This window comes from Ochotona princeps, chromosome 24, assembly GCF_030435755.1.
Source record: "Ochotona princeps isolate mOchPri1 chromosome 24, mOchPri1.hap1, whole genome shotgun sequence".
NCBI classification, from domain to species: Eukaryota; Metazoa; Chordata; class Mammalia; order Lagomorpha; family Ochotonidae; genus Ochotona; species Ochotona princeps.
In genome coordinates, this window is record NC_080855.1 from 10,054,696 (window position 1) to 10,077,822 (window position 23,127).

General features: G+C 56.3%; 2 protein-coding genes across 4 annotated transcripts in view; both read right to left on the minus strand.

The window, feature by feature from the left end:
* The window catches only part of SRL (sarcalumenin), a 50,610-nt gene extending 45,927 nt beyond the window's left edge, over nt 1–4,683 (minus strand). Inside the window, exon 1 of the mRNA XM_058680991.1 lies at nt 4,531–4,683. The gene's annotated coding sequence lies outside the window, so the exon portion shown is untranslated. The remainder of the gene's footprint in view (nt 1–4,530) is intronic.
* A 1,660-nt stretch (nt 4,684–6,343) lies between these two features.
* Nucleotides 6,344–20,574, minus strand: TFAP4 (transcription factor AP-4). Of its 3 annotated transcripts, none has more exons than XM_058680993.1 (7): nt 20,403–20,574; nt 9,700–9,865; nt 9,490–9,588; nt 9,030–9,200; nt 8,714–8,854; nt 8,161–8,316; nt 6,344–7,384 (listed from the first exon to the last, which is right to left on the minus strand). In XM_058680993.1, the coding sequence occupies exons 2-7, from the start codon at nt 9,772–9,774 to the stop codon at nt 7,190–7,192; spliced, it is 837 nt and encodes a 278-aa protein (XP_058536976.1). In that variant the 5' UTR covers nt 9,775–9,865; nt 20,403–20,574; the 3' UTR covers nt 6,344–7,189. The 3 variants fall into 3 exon arrangements, with proteins under 3 accessions (XP_058536976.1, XP_058536975.1, XP_058536977.1); XM_058680992.1 differs by lacking the exon at nt 20,403–20,574 and adding an exon at nt 16,240–16,877; XM_058680994.1 differs by lacking the exon at nt 20,403–20,574 and adding an exon at nt 16,299–16,876.
* Nucleotides 20,575–23,127: the final 2,553 nt, after the last annotated feature.

Below are 23,127 nucleotides of genomic sequence, written 5' to 3' on the forward strand. Positions count from 1 at the left end.
ACCAGCAGGAGTTATGGCTCTCCAGGGGAGTTCCCCAAGTTCCCCCACCAGGTCCACTCCCAGACTCAAATCTCACATGTGCCAGCAAGTGCTAGACCCTTACCCGGCATAGTCTGGCCCCTCTGTCTCACCTTTGTGTGAGTTGATAGATGCTGTGACCCAGGCTGCCCCACATCCTATTCTTTGGTGCACCTATGGGTACTGCAGCTTGCACCAGCCCAACTTGTTCCCTACCCCGATATCCATAAGCAGCTGAGTACCTCCACATGGCTGTTCTTCCTGAAGGGCCCCTGCCAAGGGACAGCCACTCCTTTGCCCAAAGAACTTTCTGGGGCATGGCTCAGAGCCTCACATAGGCAGCTGAGTGGGTCCCCAAGACCTAAATAATGTCTAGAGTCAGAGGGGCCAACCTCACAGAACTCCCATGAGACACTGGTGGGGGAGATGTTCCAACTGATCATTGAGTTTCAGTGCCCACACTGCTGAGTACATGCATCTCAAGTGTGCAACAAACACATCAACAGCAGGTGTGAAGAGCATCAGTGGTGGGGGTGGTGGAGAGACCATGTGAAAGGCCACAGGCCTCTAGAACCAGGCCCTCGGATGTCACAGTTCTGGGCATACGGTTCCTAAGTACAATCTCTGGGCAGCAGCTGAGCTGCTAGATCCTAGCTCACCTCAAATAGTTGAAACTTGTTCTACCTCTCATCAATTGAGTGGGAAATCAACATGGAAACTTAGCTGGCTTACAGCTGGAAACACCCCGTCACGTGTCCAAGTGAGTCGCTGTAAAAGCCTGGGTCTGTTAAAAGGTTTGTCACTTTTGCACAGGGGGAGGAGAGGTACTTGCACCAAGTCAGACTGAAACAATACAGACTTTCATGTGGTTATCAATCACACTGAAAATCAAAGACTACCCCTTGAATGGTTAACAGCCGTGACCACTGATGAAGGAGATATACTCCACACTCACTGCCATCCTGCATCTTCTCCACATGTACACAGGCCAACAGGAGGCTCCTGAACCATGGCTCCTACTGCAGCCCAGGGCAAAGCTCACCCCCTGCTCACGGTCATGTGACCTGGGAGTGAGCTGCAGGAAGTCTTTGTGGCATGGCCAGCATGCTGGATGACTTCGGTCTCTGCAGTCATCATTCCATTCACACCCCTTCACACACACACATATCTATGGTACTGTCCCACTCATCTTAGAAATGACAGGTTTTCTAGCTTGGGAGGACCCAGGAATCACAGGTATTCATCCAGCATTTGCTTGAATACCCTCAGACAAGGATGTTCACTACCAGAGACAGCAGTTCTGTTCTGCATACAGAGTTGGCATATACAGTGCTGCAGATCTCCCTGTCTGCTGTCTCCACTTCCCACTGCAAGCCAGGGATAGGCAGCACATGGAGTCATAATGGGCCACAGCCCCTTCACAAATAGCAGGCAACTCGCCCCACCCACTCAGGACCTGTCCAGCCTCACTGGCATCTCTTCCCACAAGAATATTGCAGATTCCTACCAGTTCCCTTTGCATCCAGACTTCTCAGAGCAGTGCCTTACCCAGACAGTGAACCTGCATCTCTGATGTCCTACTGACTTAATCCTGGGCACGCCCATCCCTACAGGCTCCACGCAGGGGGAACCTGTGAGTCGGCACCCTAATTCAGGAAACATCACAACTGTCACACTGAACTTCTTTCTCAACAGGTGGTAGGGGAGGGAGGGCAGTTTAGGGAGCTCATTCCTTTCTTCAGCTGCCAGATTTAGGGCTGGTCCTACCCTCCTCTTCTCGGTCAGCACACGTTCTTGTCAATCAACAGAGGAAACCTGCAACTCAGCTGGGCAAAAGAAGAAAGCAGACCAAGGCAGAGGGTAAGACTAACTCCACTCTCACTTGGCACTCCAGGGCAAGAAAAAGACAGAAGCTACAGGCCAATTGAACCGAGGGGAGCAGAGAGAGCAAGCAGGGCACAGAGGAAGAGGGATGGGTGTGGACAGAAACCAGAGCCAGCACTTCCTGAGGCTGGGGACAGAATGGTCAGCCAGTTCAGACAGGCAGCCTGAGGATTTTCATGTGTTTTACATACTGGTCTGGGGCCAGTCAGCCACTAAGGAGGCCAAGGCCAAAACAAGGGTCCCCTTTTTGTACCATAGGTTAAGCCAGAGATGTTACTAGATATTACTAGAGATGTCCACATCCCATAATTCTATATTTTTTAAAGATTTATTGATGTTTAATAGAAAGTTGTATCAGATGTACAGAGAGAAGGAGAAACAAAGAGAAAGATCTATCACTGGTACATTCCCCAAGTGGCCACAATGGCCAGAGCTGAGCTAACATCCAGGGCACAAACCAGCACCCATATGGGATCCCAGTGATTTCAAGGAGAGGATTTAGCCACTAGGCTACCACGCCAGGCCCACCATAATCCCTTATTACAGTCTTTGGTTCAATTCCCACCTATTTCACTTTTTTTTTTTAAGATTTATTTATTTTTATTACAAAGTCAGATATACAGAGAGGAGAGACAGAGAGGAAGATCTTCCATCCAATGATTCACTCCCCAAGTGAGCCGCAACGGCCGGTGCTGTGCCGATCCGAAGCTGGGAACCTCTTCCAGGTCTCCCATGCGGGTGCAGGGTCCCAAAGCTTTGGGCCGTCCTCTACTGCTTTCCCAGGCCACAAGCAGGGAGCTGGATGGAAAGTGGAGCTGCCGGGATTAGAACCGGCGCCCATATGGGATCCCGGTGCATTCAAGGCGAGGACTTTAGCTGCTAGGCCACGCCGCCGGGCCCCCCACCTATTTCACTTTGAAATCCAGCTCCCGGACCCGGCGGCGTGGCCTAGCGGCTTAAGTCCTCACCCTAAACACACCAGGATCCCATATGGGTGTCGGTTCTAATCCCGGCAGCTCCACTTCCCATCCAGCTCCCTGCTTGTGGCCTGGGAAAGCAGTTAAGGATGGCTCAAACCCTTGGGACCCTGCACCTGCGTGGGACCTGGAAGAAGTTCCTGGCTCCTGGCTTCAGATCAGCACAACACCGGCCTTGTGCTCACTTGGGGAGTGAATCATCGGACGGAAGATCTTCCTCTCTGTCTCTCCTCCTCTCTGTATATCTGACTTTGTAATAATAAATAAATAAATCTTAAAAAAAAAAAAAAAAAGAAAGAAATCCAGCTCCCCACTGGTACATGTAGAAAAGCAAATGACAGCCCAGGTACCTGGGGTTCCAGCCACTCACATGAGTGACACCAGGACTGAGTCTTAGGATAGGGGCAATGGCCCAGTACAGCTGCAGCTGTGGTGGGCATTTAGAGAGTGAACCAGCACACAGAAGATCTTTCTTCGCTTTCCAAATCTTTTTCTTTTAAAGATCTACTTATTTTTATTGGGAAGTCAGATATACAGAGAGGAGGAGAGGCATGAAGATCTTCCATCGCTGATTCACTCCCCAAGTGGTCACAATGGTCAGAGTTGAGCTGATCTGAATCCAGAAGCCAGAAGCCAGGAGCTTCTTCCAGGTCTCCCACATGGGTGCAAGGTCCCAAGGCTTTGGGTTGTCCTTGACTGCTTTCCCAGGCCACAAGCAGGGAGCTGGATGGGAAGCAGAGCAGCCGAGATTAGAACCGAAGCCCATAAAGGATCCTGGTAGGTGCAAGGCCAACACCATAGCCACACACAATGCCTACCACAGCACAATGCCTAAAACTCACTTATCACATGACAGTACTAAGCACGACCCAAGGATGCAAAGCAATGGTGCCCTCACAACTGGCGTACGCACATGAGCTACAGCGAGGGAGCACACAGCAAAAGAGCAGGAGGCAAGGCATCCCCAGGGTTGGCGGCACCAGCGTCTAAAGAAGCCGGCTTCTGTCCTACACTGGACAAGACTGGAAGGGCGCAGGAGCTCTGTACGTTTTCATAATGACTTCAAAATGGAAGAAGATTCAAGATAGTAATAAATCTGGGGGAGAGCAGCGCAGGAGTCCCGCATCTCATCTGGGAATGCCTACTTTGAATCTGAGCTACTGTGGTTCCGCTAAAGGGTACTGCAGTCCCTGCCATCCTCCCGGGAGACCCAGGCTGCGCTCCAGGTCCAGCTGTGGTGGGCACATGGAGAGTGAAGCCAGCGGGTGGACAATGTCCACCTTCCCGCCTTTCAAGTAAAACTGAAGAGGAAAAAAGCCGCTGCCTGACAAGAAAAAGCACGAGGGGCACATGGTGGAAGGTCAGCCACCCGCTGTCCACTTGGCGACAATTCGAGGAGCCGACTCCTCAACCACGCGGCCTCCTGAGTACGTGACTCGCGCTGCGACAGAAAAGTCCTCAGACACCACCACGGTGACACGGATGCAGAGCAAGCCCCACAAGCAGCGGAGGCCCGCACCGTCCCGCGCTCTCGGGCCGCGGCGGGCCCCAGCGGTCTAGAAACGATGCGACGGGGCAGGACGCGGGGCCGGGGCTTGAAACCACCCTCCTCGCCTCTGCTGAGGGTACGTATTACGAAAATTCGTGTCACCTGTCTCCTCACTTTTTTACGGTGGCTTTTCCAGAACATCATCAGCCACACGTGGAGCCAGCGCCGGCTCCGCCCGAACAGCGCGGGAACGCGTCTCGCGCCCTCCATGGCGTCTGCCTGCGCGGCGTGCGTGGAAGCCCTAGGGGGCGGGGCCACGCGGCAAGGCGCAGTCGGAGGCGCCAAGGAGCATGCGCGCCGAGGGGCGGGGGGGCGGAGCCGCGGCCGCGCGCCCTTCTTCCGCCGCCTGGGGAGGACTCTTGCCCTAACAGAAGACGGTGCGGGGCAGGGACGGGAAGATTTCCCTAACCCCGCCCCCCAAGGCCCGCCTCCAGCCTATGGGAACCGAACAGTCCGCAGGGAACGGAAGGAGGCGGAGTCTTTGCCTTTGCTGCCTCGGGCGTCTGGACCCGCAGCGCCTTCTGTCGACTTTGTTAAGAACAGCAGGAGAGCCCCGTCGGGCTTGCTGCTTGGCACACCTGGCCGAAAGGGGGCGCTCTGCTAGCCCTGGGAGAAAGTTGAGTCCCATTCTTCCCCCTCAGAAAAGGGCTTACCTCACAAGCATTTAGCAGGAGGCTCAAAACGCCCAGAAACTACCGAATGATGCTTAGGACTCAGAAGCCTGACTGAAAAGGCTACCTGTTGTGGATGAATCTGCCAAAACTCGCAGACCCAAGAACCAGAGAAGTATGAGATTCATGTACTGGATGTAGTGACGTTTTCATTTTTAAAAGCTAGCTTGGTTCCCTGGAGCTTGCAAGGAGAAGGGGACAACCAATTGCCCAATGCACAAGAAGTTTAGCCTGGGGCATTGGGAATGGGGGCAAGGAGAGGGTGGGCGGCCCTTAGAATCCACTAGTGTCCCGGAATGCTTCAGAAAAAAACGACAGACTGTTCCGAGGTTCACCTTTAAAAAAGAACTGGAGGGCCCGGCAGCGTGGCCTAGCGGCTAAAGTCCTCGCTTTGAATGCACCAGGATCCCACATGGGCGCCGGTTCTAATCCCGGCAGCTCCACTTCCCATCCAGCTCCCTGCTTGTGGCCTGGGAAAGCAGTCGAGGACAGCCCAAAGCCTTAGGACCCTGCACCCGCGTGAGAGACCTGCAAGAAGTTCCTGGTTCCTGGCTTCGGATCGGCGCACACCAGCCCGTTGCAACTCACTTGGGGAGTGAATCATCGGAAGGAAGATCTTCCTCTCTGTCTCTCCTCCTCTCTGTATATCCGACTTTGTAATGGAAATAAATAAATCTTTAAAAAAAATAATAATAACTGGAAATTCCAGAGCAAGTAACAGAACCTGCAGGATGCTTGCTGCCTTTCTATTCCTGGGTCCTTCTGTGCTGACTTCAGTCCCCAGAAACCTGCCTCAGTGAGTGCCCCACGTTCTTGGCCATCTGTGGCCAAGGAGGAATCGGTACCTTAAAGGCTCAGCCCAACCCCTCCATGAGATGCCATTGTGACTGCTTTCCCAAAGAGTGAGCCAGTGGAGTGCACACTGGCAGAGCCACTCCTGGACCTCAGCACTTACACACTCTGCTGCCTATCAGAGGACGAGGCCCAGAGCAGGTAACAAAGCTGAGGGGATGGCCCAGAACGCCTGAAGACCCGTGACGTCCTTCCCCCGGGCCTGGGGAAGCGGCCTCGGTGGCTCCTTTCTTCCTGGCCACTCCCATCTTGGCAGGACTTTACTCCCAGGCGCCTGAGGCCTTCACTCTTTGCAGCTCCATCCAGCTGCCTTGGACACTGCTACTCTTTGCCCAAGCCCCTGTCCCTTGCCCAGATCCTCAGCACAGCACACGCCCAGCAGCCACAGCATCTAAAAAACAAAGTACAAACTTTATTTTGTTTCTTTACAAAGGCACAGTGGCCTCTTGGTTTTTTTTTTTCCACTCCCCACTTTCTTAACAAAATATAATAGCTTCTCCTGGAACACAAAGACCTCAAAAACCGTAAAAAAAAAAAAAAAAAATCAAAACTGAAACAAAAAAATAATAAACCAACAACAAACAAAAACAGAGACAAGACATCTCGGGGGATGGAAAGATGGGAAACCTGGAGGGAGGGGAGGGGCTGGAGGAGAGTGGCAGATCCTGTGCTGAGATGGGAGGGGGAGGGGAGCGGGCAGCAGCAAACCCCAGGCGAGAAGCGATGTGGACCCCAGGTCCCCAGAAAGCCCCAGCCCAGCCTGACCCCCAACCCATGTAAGTGCTTAAAGGAGAAGAAAGAAAACCAGAAAGAAAGAGGAGGAGAGGGAAGGGGAGAGGAGAGGGAACCGAAGGCGGCCTGGCGTGGGGCTGCCTCTGGGAAGGAAAGGCAGAAACACCTTAGGGTTTAGTTGATTTTCCCTGTTCTCAAAAATATGATTCGATGAACAAAAAAAAAGCTTTGGCAGACAGAGAGGCCGGGTACCTCGGTGTCAGCCTCCTCCAGCCCAGGGGTCCCAAGGGTGCTCCCACACGCTCTATACCACCCCAGCCCTGGGACCACGGGTTGGGGGGAATCTGTTTAAGAGCTGATTTACAGTATTGAAAAAGAGGTCACAAAAGAGACCCAAACAATATCGTAATTTTGTAAAAATTTCGCACTCATTCACCCATTTCTCTCCCTGGTGCTGCCCCGGCCCCCTCCAACCCCCTAGGAGGGAGAGGAGGGCTGGGGGGTGGTCAGGGAAGCTCGCTGTCCCCCAAGGGCTCCTCCCGGCTCTGGTCCATGGCGTCGCTGTCCGAGGCCTCAGAATCAGAGGCGGTGTCAGAGGTGTGCGCCTCCGGGCAGCTGCGTAGCGGCTTCACGATGACTGCTCGCCGCTGCTCCTCCTCCAGCTCCTGCTTGTCCTGCGTGCCCTCAATGTGCTGGATCGCCTGGGGTGGGGGGACAGGCCACTGAGGGCGCCGGGCTGAGGACATCCGCCAGTCTCAAGACCCATTCTCCCCGCAAACACGTAACCCTGAGATAAGCCTGGCAAAGCAACTGGGAGGCCACCAGAGTCGAGGAACAACAAACAGGGAAAAACCCTTCTGGGGTTCCAGAGACCCACCAGTGCAGCCTCCACATTAGCACCATCTCTCTCAACTGCACCTCCCAGAGTCTGCCTAGGAGCTCAGGGAGGCCTTTGTTATTAACTGTATTATCCCCTGTTCTGAGTTCACATGCAACTCAAGTTCTGGGAGTGAACTTTTTTCCATTCAGGCTCTTTTGGTATTTAACTATTTATAACATAGTTGGTTACTCTCACTTCCAAATGCTGTCTGATCCCATAAGGGGTACTGCCCAAGGCTGGGTACAGCTTTGCCTCAGGCTGGACCCACAGCACTGATAATATGGCGCCCACCATCTCTGGAGGGATGCCCTCCCCCACCTCCTAGCATATGCAGGATGGAGCTCAGAAAGTTCTGGAGCTGGCTGCACAAACCTTATCACTCAGCAGTGGGTTCAGGAAGCAAATCACATACCAACAGTGGGTGCATGATCTTCCAGGGACCCCACAAAACAAGCCAGGAAAATCACCCAAGGTTCCAGGCCTTTGACCCCCAGCCCACCCCTCCTCCATCCCTCATATCCCAGTTCCCCTTAAAGAGCTTGCTTCTGTAGGACCACCCTGGTGAACCACCCCACTCCCAAACCCAAGCCCAGATACCTGCACTATAGTGTCCAGGTTCTGCCGCGATGTGGACACAGAGTTGATGACCGAGGAGGGGCCCATGGTGACGACGTTGATGTGGTGGGAGGGCGGAGGGGGTGGGGCCGGCACAATCACTGTAGGGTGGTGCGTGGGGGCCGGAGGGGGCAGGAGCTGAAAGAAAGAAGCCCCTTTGGTCTCTGTCCAAGGGGTAACCCCCAGCCAGCCCTCCACCTCCCTTCCCTGTGACGGCTGGCCAGCTTGCACCCCATAGTCCCTCTGATATTAAGCAATGGTGGCCCTGCAGGGACCTCTGCAATCCCAAAGACCCTTCCATCTCCAGCAACAAGACAGCAATTCCACATCTGCTACGGTGGTTCTGGACCCCAAGCTCTTTGAGATCCTAGACCTTCATTATGTAACTTTATGAGGTATCTCAACGGGTTTGTTAGGAAAGCTTCTATGTACTACTGCCTGAACGGACACTGTTTACGCCCAGAGCCTGCCCACTGGACAGCCAGAGGTCCCTAAGTCATGAAGTCCAGGGGCCCTCCCAGCACCTCCTGCTCACCTGGGTCCGCAGGTGCTGCTGTTCCCGCTCCAGCTTTTCCTGGTGCAGCAGCCGTACCTGTTCCTGCTGCTGCTGCAGCTGTACCTGCTGCGCAATCACCTTGAGCTTTTCCGGGTACATGTGGGCCTCCAGCGAGCGCACCTGCAGGCAGGATAGCAGGACTTAGGGCAGGACCCAGGCCACACCCTGTTCTACTGTGGGCACTCACTAACACCCTGCACACTCCAGCCCTGTCCCAGTCCTCCCTGTGCCCCAAGCCAACGGGGGAGCCCCGGGGCAAGGTTCCTTCGCCCGCCCACAGGAAGCACATTCTCACCTGTTCCTCCAACATCATGCGCACCGAGCGCTCCTTGTCCAGTTGCTGCCGCAGCTCAATCATCTCCCGCCGCAGGTCTTCTGCCTTCTCGTCCTCCCAAATGTCTGGCGAGCCAATGCCCTCATCCTTGTCCTCTGCCCGCCTCCGCTTGGGGGATGAGCCGCTCAGCTCCTAAGGAGCCCCAAGGCAGGGTCAGCATGTGAGCCTGACTGCCCCACGGATGCAGGTGGGGGTGCCAATTGCCCCACAGCCCCCCAGCTGTCCTCCCGGGAGCTGTGCATCTGGATTTGCAAATCCAAACACCTCAAGCAGGGAAGCAGAACTGGACCCCTCTTCCCAAGCATTTGTCTGGTTCCCTCCTGTGCCCACTGCCCTGCAGGGATCTCAAGTTGCCAAGAGGGAGGGGAAAGCCTCAGTGGGCGAGGTAGGCCTAGCTGCCGTGTTCCCAGCCCCAAGATACCTGGATGAAGCGCTTGAGCTGTGTGTTCTGCTGCAGCAGCCGGGTCTTCTCCTGCTCCAGGGAGAAGATGTACTCTGCTGTCTGCTGGAGGATGGCTGCCTGGGGGTGGCAGAGGAGGCTGGTCAGTGTACTTGGGCTGGCTCTCCTCCTCCCCTGCTTCCCTCAAGGCTACCACCTCATCCAGGAAGCCCTGCAGGTGTGCTGGCCCACCTTGCTGAGTTTCTCTCCATCAGTGTGAGGGATGAGGGTCTTGAGGGACTGGAAGCCAGCATTGATGCTCTGCATGCGCCGCCGCTCGTTGCTGTTGGCGATCTCACGCCGGATGCGCCGCTCCTGGTCCCGCTGCGTCTCAGGAGTCAGTGGAATGTTGGCCAGGCTGCCAACAGGACAGGGGTGGGCTCAGGCTGGGTGCCCTCTGTACCCCGCACCCAGGAAGCCCCTGGCTCTTCCAGAAAAGGGACTTCCCTGCCTGAACACTGCAGAAGCAGCCAGGTCTACCTGACACTAGAAGGAGACAGGGGGCGGGGGTGGGGGAGGTTGCTGCATGGGACTCCCAGGCACGGACGTATGGCATGAGCAGCCTACTCCAAACCAACCATTCCTGGTCTCCCTTCTGGGGGGTGGGGGAGAGGGCTCTCCTCCAGGACAGAGTCCCAGCTGTGTATTTGACTATCAGAGACCCCTAGTGCCCATCTAGCAGGTCTAAGCTGGCAAATACACTGCACCCCATAACGCCCCCAGGTGGGCCCCAGAAAGGTCCTGGCTGTCACAGCACACATGGCTTCCCTCCCTCAGTCACATGTTTGCCAACCCAGGAGTCTTAAGACACTCCCTCCTCATCTCCACAGCACCCTGCAGCCTCCTGCTTGCTTGAGCTGAGATGCCACAGCAGACAAGGCAGGTGGTACTAGCCACTCCACCACAGGGACCTCCTCCCAGGGACGGTTTTCCCCCAGGCTTGCCCCACTCCACCCTATTCCAGGGTGAGAGAGAAGGCAGACAGAGAGGGCCCAAAGCTGTGATGCTAGTGGGAGACAGGCGGCAGCAGACCCAAGGCCATGGCTCCTGAGGGGTGGGCCTGTGTGTGGCCCGGGAAAGGCATGCACCCCTTCACAGGCCCTCCCCTGCAACTCCCCCACCCTGCCCTGATGGCTTCCAGATGCCGGGATCCCAGCAGAGGCTGCCAGCCCCACCCAAAGCCACAGCCTGAGGGGCCCTCCAGGGGTGACCTCTGCCAGGCCAAGGCCAAAGTTGCTCACAGCCTGGGCCTAGGGAGACAGGGACTGGGCTCTGACTGCACTGCCTGCATGAACAACAGGAACCTGGGGGACCAGAGGCACCTGACCCAACATGCCCCTCAGAGACCCAGCCCCTGTGCCCTTCCCTAGGGCAGGGAGCTCAGGAAGGGCCAGTTCTGTTGCAGCAGGACAGAGCTCACTGTATACAATCTACCGTGTGGGAGCCCAGAGCCATCCCTGCCCCATACGGGCCCTTGGCCTCTGGTCCCAGCAGAAGGTACCCCCACTCCTTACCAAGCCCTCCCCCAGAGCACATGCCCCCAACCCTGCAGAGGGAGTTGGGATAGGCATGATTTGAGTCAGACAGTAGGGTATCCAGCACTTGCCACACAGTGGGAGTGGGGGTGTCTGGAGGGAGGAGGAGGTTGCTGCAGGGACTGCTGGCCAACCCTTGAAGGAGGGTCTGTTCCCAGGCCTGGCACGGTCCTTAGCACAGGAGTACAGAACCACTCGACAGTGGGCAGGTGAAAGCTGGGAGCAAGAAGAGACAGGGAGAGCTAGCCAAGGGATGCCAAGTAACCCATCCCGGTACATCCCATGCCCCAAGAGAGGTGTGGGGAGAGACCTCCCACCCTCCCAGGCTCTGCAGCATCCTGCTGATACTCAAAGGGCCAGGACTGACCAGGGACTTGAGCCCCATTTCCACCATTGGGCCACCTGGAAAGTGGCCACCCAGACAGCCTGAGTAATAAATTAAAAAAAAAAAAAAAAGTCTTGCATTCTACACAAAATATGCTAAAGACTCACTCTGCTAGACTTCTCTTGCTCGGTTGGCACCATCTTCCTATGAGCTAAGGGGCCCGGTAACTACCAAGCAAGAGGGATGGGGACTGGCACTGTGGCCTGGTGGGGGAAGCATCCCATATGCTTCTGATCCAGCCCCTGCTAAAGGCCTGGGACCGTGCAGCCATGTGGGAGACCCAGAAGAAACTCTGGCTTTGACCTGGCCTAGCCCTGGCCATTGTGGACATCTGGGGAGAGAACCAGAGGATGGACTTTAGCCGCTAGGCCAGGCCGCCGGGCCCAAGAACCAGAGGATGGAAAGGAAAATCTCTGGGTATAACTCTGATTCTCAAACAAATAAATCTTTAACAACAGCAACAACTGAAAAAGCAGGGGCAGTCAGGGGTCAGGTCCCGCAGGCCCTGGGTGCCCAGCTCAGCAGGTGACAGATGCCCCACAGCAAAGGAAGCACCAGCTCCAGACCTCACTCACACCCCAACCAGAGCAACACAGAAGCCCAGCACCCCCAGGTAATGGTGAGCCACGTGGGATCCTGGGAGGGGCAGGCACGTGCCATGCCGACCACGGTGCAACAGGCCCTGGCAGACCCCAGAGCTCTGACAGCCAGCATCACCCTCTATAAACAGCTCCCTCAGACCACTGTCTTCTGGAGGGAGTGTAGTACAGCAGCTGGAGGAGCAACAACCCTGCCCTCTCTGATCCCCAGGAAGCGACCAGGCACACAAGTGGGATGACTTGGCCTAAGGTCACACTCCTCCACTTCCCAGCCCAGTCCTCCCAACCAACCTGCTCATAAACCCAAAGGAGGCTCACACCCAGCGTCTCCCTCCCCCAGGATGATGTCTGCTACTGGGGAGACTGAAGGCTGAACATCCCAGAACAGAGAGGCCCTGAGGCCCAGCCAGCGAACAGGGCACTGGGGGAAAGGCTCAGGGGAGTATGCAGGGTCCCGCTTTTCAGTGGAAGCCACCGGCCTGGCTTCTCCCCACCACACCCAGCATCCCAGCCTCCAGGTTCAAGAACCAGGTGCTAGTTAACCTAGTGCTTAGCTGACTTAAATTCAAGAAAACAGACTTATCAGGGGTGGGGGGGCTTGGGTTTGCCAACCAATCAAAACTCATCTAAACTGCACAGGAAGTCCCAGCTGACAGTCAACAGAAGGAGCATTCATCAACAGCTGATTGGTGAAGTGTGAGCTAAACAGAGGTTCTAATTGGTAGACTGTGGGCCAACCAGGGCTTCTCACTGGTGAAGGAGAGCTAACCAGGAAATCTTATCCATGGGATGCTGACCAAGGAAGGGTTCCTACTGATAAGTTTCCAGGTGACAATGCACTAGATCACCTGAAAAGCTCCCTGGATTTTGTAGATGTCAGCCAGATTATAGGAACCACCAGGCCCAAGTGCCCTGTCCCCAGGTGAGCAGTCATCCCACCTGGCTGCCTTCTTGGCTGCCCTGGAAAAAGAACGGTCTGGAGGAGCCAGGGGCGGGGGGCGGGCAGTGGCAGGAGGGGTGATGCCCTGGCTTCAGGGCTAGGGAAGGGCACCCAGAAACAACAACAATCAACAGCCAAGGAACAAAACCTGGGCACCAAGCCTGGGAGCCCAGACCAACACTGCTCCTTCTATGCACAGGACCCCTGCCCAACACCTTCAGGAGAGGCAAGGGGTGAGCTCTTCAAGTCGGATCTACAAAAAAGGGGTCCCCATGCCCTGTACCCCAAAGTGGCCCTGGAGAACTGCCATTCCATGCTGCCCCTGAAGTCATTCATACACTATACAGCCCAGGCTCATGGACACAAAGCAATACCCACACAGGGTATGAAGGTCCTGGACACAAGGGCAGAAGACAACTCCCCCCAGCAGGAGTACCCATGGCTCCACCACCTAAGCAGCCTGTGTGGGCCTGTTTCCAAGCTTTTTGTTCACACATCTCACTCTCCCCAGTCCCAGCACACACCATGCTCCCCTGTCTTGCAAACACCCCCACTGTTTTCCCCTCCCTCTATGCTGCCCACACTGGCCCCAGCCTATCACAGGTTCTAACGCAGACCCACGTCTTGCCACTCACCAGCAACGGGATCCCCAACCTAGCCCATATCCCCCCACCTGTCAGATGAGGAAGCACTGCCTCACTTCAAAGAGACATGACAGCACTTGGAACAGATCAGATGGAGGAATAGGGGACAAGGGAGGACAACAGCGATGCCCTGTTTTCCCAGGGCCAGCACCCAGAGGTTCAGCAACAACCCATGGGCCTCTTAGGAAGCTGACAAGACCGCAAGCTAGCTCCTCACAGCTGCATCCTCAGCTCCAGCATAAAACGGGTGCTTTGTAAATGCAGAATCTGGGGCCCAATAGACCCTCCAAATCCCTTAAACTTCCCCTAATGTCTTCTAAGAGGAACATTTTTAAACAAGGTTATAGAGACCACCATGCACCTTCTTTGAAGGGTCTGAGTGTCACCACCACAGCTACCAGACACTTGTACACCTGTGGCTGACCTTGCCAGGTGCTCTGGCTTACAGAGGCCAAGGACCCTTGCATTGTGCCTGACAGCCCCCAGGGAATGCAGCCACCTCCACCAGCCTGGAACTGGGACCGCGAGGGTTGTGAGGAGCAGGTCTGTCTGGCCAACCTGGACAGACCTCCCACCTCACTCTGCTGCCCTTGCTGGGAATGAACACAGGGGCCCCGTGCACAGCTCACAACTGCCTTGCAGGGTAGTACCTAAGTGTGTCACCAGGTCCAACTCTGGGGACAGAGTGAAGCCCGCATCCTAGGAGGCCCTGCCAGGATTCAAACTATGCCCAGGTGTGACAGCAGAGTCCCGGTGCCTCAAGCCTGCCCAGTGGCCACAGGACCCCAAACACCCTCTTCCAGCCTGGAGAGAATTCAACTCCACCTCCTCATTGCCCAGCCCAGCTCTGAGCTCTGGCATCAGGTTCAACTCCCAGCACCGCCATCTGCTCCAGCTGGATCGTAAGGTAACTTGACTTACAGGAAGGTGATGACAATTCAGGGAGAAAAAGGCAGACAAGGTTGAGTCCCCAGGACAAAGAGCCCAGGAGTTTTTTTGTTTTTTGAGCCTGTTACAGGCTGAGCAGTCAATCCTCAGCGAACTGCTGGCTGCCACAGGAGTCAGCTGGCCCGATGCCTCCTGAAGTACAGATCCTGAGCCTGGCTGTAGAGGGGTCTGCAGAGGGCTGGTGACTCCAGGGGACGCGGGTAAACACATGCCCACAATTTTCCCCTGGCTCAGTTTCTGCAGCCGCTGGTGTCCACCAACCTGGGCCACCACTCACCTGGGCTCCTCCTCCCTCCCGTCTGCCCGCCCTGTCTGCCTGGGCACAGGAGCACGTGGTCCCAGCCCCGAGGAGCCATTTCGCTGCAGCAGCAGCAGCATTGCAGGGAAGGGGGCTGCTCTGATCGCAAAGTTATGCACACCCGGGAGCACCTTCCTCCCCCTCCCCACCCCGTTACAACCTTCAGTGAGGGTCACTGGAGGATGCAGAGGCCGGGTCCCAGGCACGTGCAAGCGCGATCCGCCCGCGTGTGGGCTGCAAAACCATCGCCCTTTGCTGAAAGGGTTTATCTGGAACAACTTAGGGTCTCGTTTGCAAAGCTGCTTCTGGAGCAGGCTGCGCACCTCGGGCCACCCACCCGGCAGCGAGACCCGCCGCTTTCAGTTTATGGCCGGGAGAGGGAGGGGCACGGGGTGGGAAACTTCACAGGAGAGATCCACGTGCAGCGGAGAAACCGCCTTGCTGGGCAGGCGGCGGTCTCCTGCGTTCTGTCCCGACCCCTCCCGGTCCACGCTTCCCTCAGGGGGCGAGCTTTGTGCAGGGGGGAAAGCGTGGCCCGGGAGCGCCTACAAGACCCACAATGCCGTGCCGGCGGGCCGCAGAGAACTACAGCTCCCGCGAGGCCGTGCGCCGAGGTCCGCCTACTCCAAGAGGGCTGCAGAGTCACGTCCAGGCCTCGCTAGTAAACAGCGCCCGGGCGCGGGCGGGCGGGAGAGCGATCGGGCAGCCGCCAATGTGCCCTGGCCGCGCGGCTCGCCGGCCCCGCCACCCGGGCCCGCCCACCCCTCACCGCTGCAGCCCCACGCGAGCACGCCCCCCCTCCCCGCCCCAGTTGCAATCCCACACTCTGCAACCGCGCACACCACTCGGCTCCTGCCCCCCCCACACCCCTCGCGCCCGGGAACCGCGGCATGGCTGCATTGGAGCCGCTGCCCCCCACGCGTGTCCCGGGCCCCCCAGCTCCGCCTGGAGGGGGAGAGGGGCGCGCAGTGAGCGCGAGGAAGGAGGGAGAGGAAGGAAACCACCGCGGGAGGGGGGAGGAGGAAGCAAGGGGGAAAGCCAGCAGCACCAAGCATGGCCGGGACTGCTGCAGAACCACGTGGGTCTGTTTGCAATTTACAAACGTCGCGACTCGCCCGCCTGCAGTGGACAAAAGTGGCCAAGACCGCTCGGGGCTCCCATGTTGCGAGGGACGAGGGTGCCCGGGAGGCTCGAGAGACCCGAGCACCGGACTTCGGCGGGCCCCGGGCCGAGGGGATAGAGCTAAGAAAGGCGAGCCGGGTCCGCGGCGCGGGCCATGCGTGCGCACACGCGCCCGCTGAGGCCGGCTGGCCGGGGGGACTGCCATGGTGGGCCAGGGGGTGGGTGGATAGGGGGAGGAGGAGGAGGAGGAGGAGTACACACCTACAGAGCCCTCCTATCACTTCTTTCTCTGTTTTCCTGAAATGTTGCAAAGAGGGCACCTTCTGAGCGGGCACCATGAAATACTCCATAGCGATCGGCCCCCCTCCTCCGCGCGAGCCGAGTCCCGCAGGCAGCCGGAGGATGCAAGATGGAAATCCGAATCGTAGGGCAGCGCCGGACGGAGGTGCGGAATCGGCCGGTCCCAGATGCTGGTGGCGGCGGCGGCGGCGAGGGGAGGGAGGCGGGCGGGAGGGGCGGGAGGGAGGTCTCTCCGGCCTGCCTCCCCGAGCGCGTGTATGTGTGTGTGTGTGGTGTGTGTGTGTTTGCAGCTGATCAGATGTCTGTTTCAAGGCGGGAAACAGCTGGTGAAAACTCAGCACTCCCCCAGCCTCCTTCCGCGGAGTAAGGAATTGCATGTAAACAAAGGACTATTTGCAGTGCGCCCCCCCAACCCGGGCAGCGCGAGGCCGGTGCCGGAGGGACTCGGGCCCCCGGGGGCCCGGCTGCCGCATGAGGGGTTCTGCGGGGCTCCCCCGAATGCGGGGGCTCCCGGAAGCCCCCAGGTCCGTGGGGGTGGGCGGGAAGGCGCGCGTGAATGAAGCGAGCTGCGGCCGAGCTACATGCGCCACTATGGGTGATGAGGTCCATCAGCTGACAGGTTGGCAAGCGTTGCAAAAAAAAAAAAAAGGGCCAGGGCGAGAGGGATCCCAGCCCGCCCGGCCGGGGGTCCGCGGGGTCAGTGCTCGCGGCCGAGTGCGTGCGTGCTCCGAGCCTCTGCCGCTCCCCGCCTGCGGCTGCTCCGAGCCCAGCCGCCCGGGCGCGCTCCCTGCGAGCCGAGCCTGGGCCCCCTTTGGAAACTTGCGTCACGGCCACCGCTTCCCACACAGAACTTGGGGCTGACTCCGGGGCTCCAGCCGGCTTCCTCCCTGCCTGGGCCCGCACCCCCGCCCGGGCCGGTCCCAGCTCCCCTAGCATGGGAATCCCGGGGTCCCAGGCGGTTGCACTGGGCGGCGGGGTCTGCCCCCGGATGCGGCCCGCCGCGGAGGTGAGGGTGGAGGCCAGAGGTCTGCCGGTGGCCGCCAGGTCCCCGGCCCGACCCCGCGGGCTGCAGCTCGGCTCCGCGCTCGGGGCGAGCCCGACGGGGCCTGCTCCTCCACCAGAGGGCGCGCTCTGCGCGGGGGGCGCCGGCCGCGGGCTTCCGCCCCCGTCCCCTGCACCGAAGCCTTCCGGCCCCCGCCCTCCCCCGGGTGCAGGAAGCCCACGCCTGCCTCGGAATGTCCTCGGTGCTACCGCTGGCCACCCCGGCCTTTCCCAATCCCATCCACCCTTCAGGTGCCGCCCAGCTCGCGCCTCCTCTTTGCAATATTCCCACTGGTAACAATTGGCGCCGCGGTGGTTAGGAAATACCATTGTTCCCCAGGCGTTGCTGCCCAGCAAACTGCTGGGCGGTTTCTCAAGTACGCGTCCCTCATCACCTGCCAGACACACGCAGTTCTGTTCGACATGTTTTGTTGTTTTGTTTGCATTAATTTTTGCTTTTTAGAAGTGTATTGCATTATTTTTAAAATGGGGTCGGGTCCGGAGCAGTGGAATTTTAGGCTGCCATACCAGCATCTGTATCCTGGCTGCTCCGATTCTGACCTAGCTCCCTGCTAATGACCTGGGAAGGAGCGGAACGTGGTCCAAATCTTTGGGCCGCTGCACCCACGCAGCATACCTAGAAGAAGTCCCTGCCTTCCAGCTCCAGATCAGCCCAGCTCTAGCTCTTGCTGCCATTTGGGGAGTGAACCAGCTGTCTTTCAAATAAATAAATACATCTTTTTAAACAATGTTTTCGTCTCTGTCTCTCTCTACATATATATATATATATATATATGCATATATAATATGACTTTGCAATAAAAATAAATCTTTTTAAATATGTTTATCTTCGGGGCCGGCGCAATAGCGTAGTGGTTAAAGTCCTCGCTTTGCACCAGGATCCCCCATATGGGTGCCAGTTCTTTTTTTTTTTTTTTTAAGATTTATTTATTTTATTACAAAGTCAGGTATACAGAGAGGAGAGACAGAGAGGAAGATCTTCCATCCAATGATTCACTCCCCAAGTGACCACAACGGGGCCGATGCGCGCCGATCTGAAGCCAGGAACCTGGAACCTCTTCCGGGTCTCCCACGCGGGTGCAGGGTCCCAAAGCTTTGGGCCGTCCTCGACTGCCTTCCCAGGCCACAAGCAGGGAGCTGGATGGGAAGTGGGGCTGCCGGGATTAGAACCGGCGCCCATATGGGATCCCGGTGCATTCAAGGCGAGGACTTTAGCCGCTAGGCCACGCCGCTGGGCCCAGGCACCAGTTCTAATCCCAGCCGCCCCACTTCCCATCCAGCTCCCTGCTTGTGGCCTGGGAAAGCAGCAAAGGATGGCCCAAAGCCTTGGGTTCTTTTTTTTTTTTTAAAGATTTATTCATTTTTTTTATTACAGCCAGATATACACAGAGGAGAGACAGAGAGGAAGATCTTCCGTCCGATGATTCACTCCCCAAGTGAGCCGCAACGGGCCGATGCGCACCAATCTGAAGCCGGGAACCTGGAACCTCTTCCGGGTCTCCCACGCGGGTGCAGTGTCCCAATGCATTGGGCCATCCTCAACTGCTTTCCCAGGCCACAAGCAGGGAGCTGGATGGGAAGTGGAGCTGCCGGGATTAGAACCGGCGGAGCATATATGGGATCCCGGGGCTTTCAAGGCAAGGACTTTAGCCGCTAGGCCACACCGCCGGGCCCAAGCCTTGGGTTCTTGCACCCTTGTGGGAGAACTGTAAAAGCTCCTGGCTCCTGGCTTCGGATTGGCTTAGTTCCAGCAGTTGCGGCTCACTTGGGGAGTGAACCATCGGACAGAAGATCTTCTCTGTCTCTCCTTCTCTCTGTGTATCTGCCTTTCCAATAAAAATAAATCTTTTTTAAAAAGTTTACCTTCATGCCTGGGGCTTCTGGGGCCCCTTTAGCTTCTCCACCAGGTAACTGCCGCATCTGCCTCAGTCCAGCCTCCTCCCCACCTCATCCCCCATCTGTGACTCAGGGCAGGGGCAGGGGTGCAGGGTGCAGGGCTGGCCACTAGCTCCAGGGTGGAAGCCAGGATTCCCTAGTGCAGTCAGCCCTGTCTGTTGTTGTCTTTGTAGACAGTTTGGGTGACCCAGAAGCCAAGGCAGACAGACACTGTCACCATAGCCCCAGGGAGTTTCCTCAACACATCTTAACATATGGGACCACAGACCTGCACGCCAGGACAGTGGGAGACGCACATCCCAGCCAGCTGCTCCTGCAACATTGCCTTGCCCACACCTGATTCCCCAAGAGCACACAATCTGACAGGCTTCATTCACCCTGGCTGCCTTGGCTGTGCCCACCAGCCCAGAGCCCTGGAAGTCTCAGCCTCACAAGCTCCAACAGTTCTCCGCTGGCTCAACCACGCCTGCCTGCAGCCTACAGGAGGAGGGTCACCTGTAGCACACCTACCCCAGGACTTCCCCAGCAGCCACCCATGAAGTCCCTGAAGTAAGGTCCTGCAACCTCTTCCATGCCTGGTTTGACCCTGCCCAACTCTGGCAGTGCCTCCAGAGTTCACAGAGGATGCTGGACAGCCTTCCTTCCGTGAGGCCTCCAACCCTCCCTGGGTCTACACAAGGGAGTGGCCAGTGTTTTCTATACAAGGCCAAGTAATGGATATTGGGGCACTGTGACCCCTGTAGTCTGCCTAGCAGGTGCTCAGTGCTGCCCCTGGAGTGCCAGAGTAGCAGGAAGAGATGCCCCAGGTAGAGGCACCTCTGTGTATCAGCAACATGTATTATTCGTGGACACAAAGCAATCTCCTACAGTATTCATGTATCACAAAGTATCACTCATTTGATTTTTCTTGGCCATCTATAACACAAACATCCTATTGCAACTGTAACAAGTTACCATACACTTAGTAGTTTCAAACAACACAAATACTCTCCACAGGTCAGAAGTCCCAAGTGGGGTCATATCTGGCTGAACACCAAGTGAAAGCCCTTCTGGCTTTTTCCAGCTGCTCAGTACTCAGGTGCATTCCCTGGCTTTTGGCCCTTCCCCCCAGCCTCCACTCCTACTGTCACATCTCTGACTGGCACCTGCTTGCCCTAAAGCTTTACCTTAGTCACATCTTCACAGCATCTTTCGCCATGAAAGGTAATTTACTCATAGGCTCCAGCACTTTGCACATGGACTTCTTGGGACGCCATTACTTTCTGTGCCACATCACTAGTTTTGGGGCTGTGCAAAATTTGTTGTGGCTATCATCTGCTCCAGCAATGCCACTCCTAGGAAATCCATAGAAATAAAAACAGGGTCATAAAGACATCATTCTGTACAAAAGTTACAGCAACATTACTCTGAGAAGAGGCGTGTAAGAGGGATATGGAGTCCATGCATAAATGGGTAAGCACAATGCAGTTCATGTATGCAATGGAATATTAGTCAGCCACTAAAAAGAAATGAGAACCCAGCATGATGGCTCAGTGACTAAATCCTCATCTTGCTCACACCGGCGCTAGTTTGTGTCCCAGCTGCTCTACTTCCCATACATCTCTCTTCCCATACAGCAATGGCTTAAGTACTTGGGCCACTGCAACCCACATGGGAGACCCAGATGGAGTTCCTGGCTTCTGACAAAAGCCCCAGCTTTTGCGACTATTTGGAGAATGAACTAGTAGACAGAAGACTCTGTGTGTGTATGTGTATGTGTGTAAGACCCTGTCTTTCAAATAAATAAATAAATCTTTTTTTAAAAAGGAAAGAAAGAATTGAAGCCCTGCCACATTTAAGAATGAGCAAATCCACAGACAGCACCTTGGTGATTAGCATCAGGGGCTAGGGGACTGGGGAAAAAAATAGGGGGTGACTGCGAAAAGCTATCAGGCTTTCTTTGGGATGATGGATGTACTTTGAAATTGGTTGTACCATGGTGTGAATGGACAAAAAGCCACCATTTTAAATGGGTGAATTACATTATTAAATTGAACAAAGCTGTTATTATGATGTCTTTATTGGCCCTCAGGGCAGCCAGAATCCTGGGGGGCCCCAATAAGCAGAGTCCCTAAGGTGGTGGATCCACAGCAACTTTCCTCTGTCAGGTGGAGCCCTGCCCGCCCCCACAAGAGCTCCTGGCTGCTGGGATGGGGGCCTCAACACAGGGCTTCCCAACATGGACATGGCCTTTGTGCCAGCTGCTGAGGCCTGCTACCCAAGAGCAGCTCCAAGGAGTGGATGCTGGGCACAGCAGCCAGGAAATGCCACCGGGAGCTGTATCCCATAGCAGAATGCTGGGGTTCGGCTCCTGGCTCTGCTGCTGACTCCAGCTTTCCTGTGGATGCACACCTGGGAGGCAGTGGGTGACAGCCCAGGTCGTTGGGTCACTGCCACCCACGTAGAAGGCGGGATGGAGTTTCTGGCTCCTGGATTTAGTCTGGCCCAGCACCAGCTACTGCAAGCACTGGGAGGATAAACCAGGAAATGGGAGATATCTTCTCTTTCTCTCTCTCTCTCTCTCTCTCTCTCTCTCTCTCTCTCTCTCTGCCTTTCAAATAAAATTAAAACTGAATACTCAAAAATCTATTCTTTCGAGGAGCTGCAGCCAGCAGGGAGAGCAGCAGCTGGGGACACTGAAGCCCCAAGTCCACACACAGCAGCACCCAAGTGGAATTGATGAGATTTTTCTCTCTTTTTTTTTTTTTAAAGATTTATTTATTCCCATTACAAAGTCAGATATACAGAGAAGAGGAGAGAAAGAGAGGAAGATCTTCCCTCCAATGATTCACTCCCTAAGTGAGCTGCAACGGCTGGTGCTGCACCGATCCGAAGCCGGGAACCAGGAATCTCTTCTGAGTCTCCCACGCGGGTGCAGGGTCCCAAAGCTTTGGGCCGTCCTCGACTGCTTTCCCAGGCCACAAGCAGGGAGCTGGATGGGAAGTGGAGCTGCTGGGATTAGAACGCGCGCCCATATGGGATCCCGGGGCGTTGAAGGCGAGGACTTTAGCCGCTAGGCCACGCCGCTGGGCCCAGATGAGATTTTTCTCATTGCTCCTTCTCTCTGGATGGATGATGTGTTAGCCTTCAACTGCTGAGTCACAAAGTTCCACAGAGCTAGTGGCTTGAAACAACTCACACTGACCGCCTGACAGCTCAGAGGGTCAAGGCCAGGGTCTCACCAGCGAAGCCGAGCTGAGGGCCAAGGTGTCATCCAAGGCTTGGAGTCTCTTCCCAGCTTCCCAGCTGGCGGCAGGGAGCAGCTCCTTGTGACTGTAGGACTTAGGTCCCCATGGTCTCATTGCCTGTGATCTGGGTCACTGCTCAGGCTCTAGAGGCTTCTTCTCAATCCTTGCTGCGTGATCCCTTCACCTGAACCAGCAAGAAACTCCCTCACTTGCACTTTGCTTCAATTCCTTCTGGATTCCTCTCCACAAGCAGCTGGAGAAAACGCTGTGGGTCGAGGGACCCTGTGAGCAGGGCAGAGGGGACCCTGTGAGCAGTGCACGCCTGCTGAGGTGTCTGCTCACCTGCGGATCCCCTGGGTCAGGGGCGAGGCCACTGCAGGTTCTGCCCACTCTCCATGGAGGAGTGTAAAAAAAATCTGCCACCACAGGTGCAGGAGACATGTTAAAGAACTTTCCTAGCAATATTCCAGGGGCAGGGGTACAATGCACAATGTGGCCTTTTGGGTCCAGGTGTGCTGCAAAGCATGTTAGTTGTATAAATGCCAGCAGTCATGGTCAGGGGGCTACCTGCAGAAGCAGAAAGTCCCCGCTCAGGAGACTGGACCCTGAATGTGCCCAGGAAGGCAGAGAGTGGGTCAGACAGCCACTGGTCTCATCTCCTACC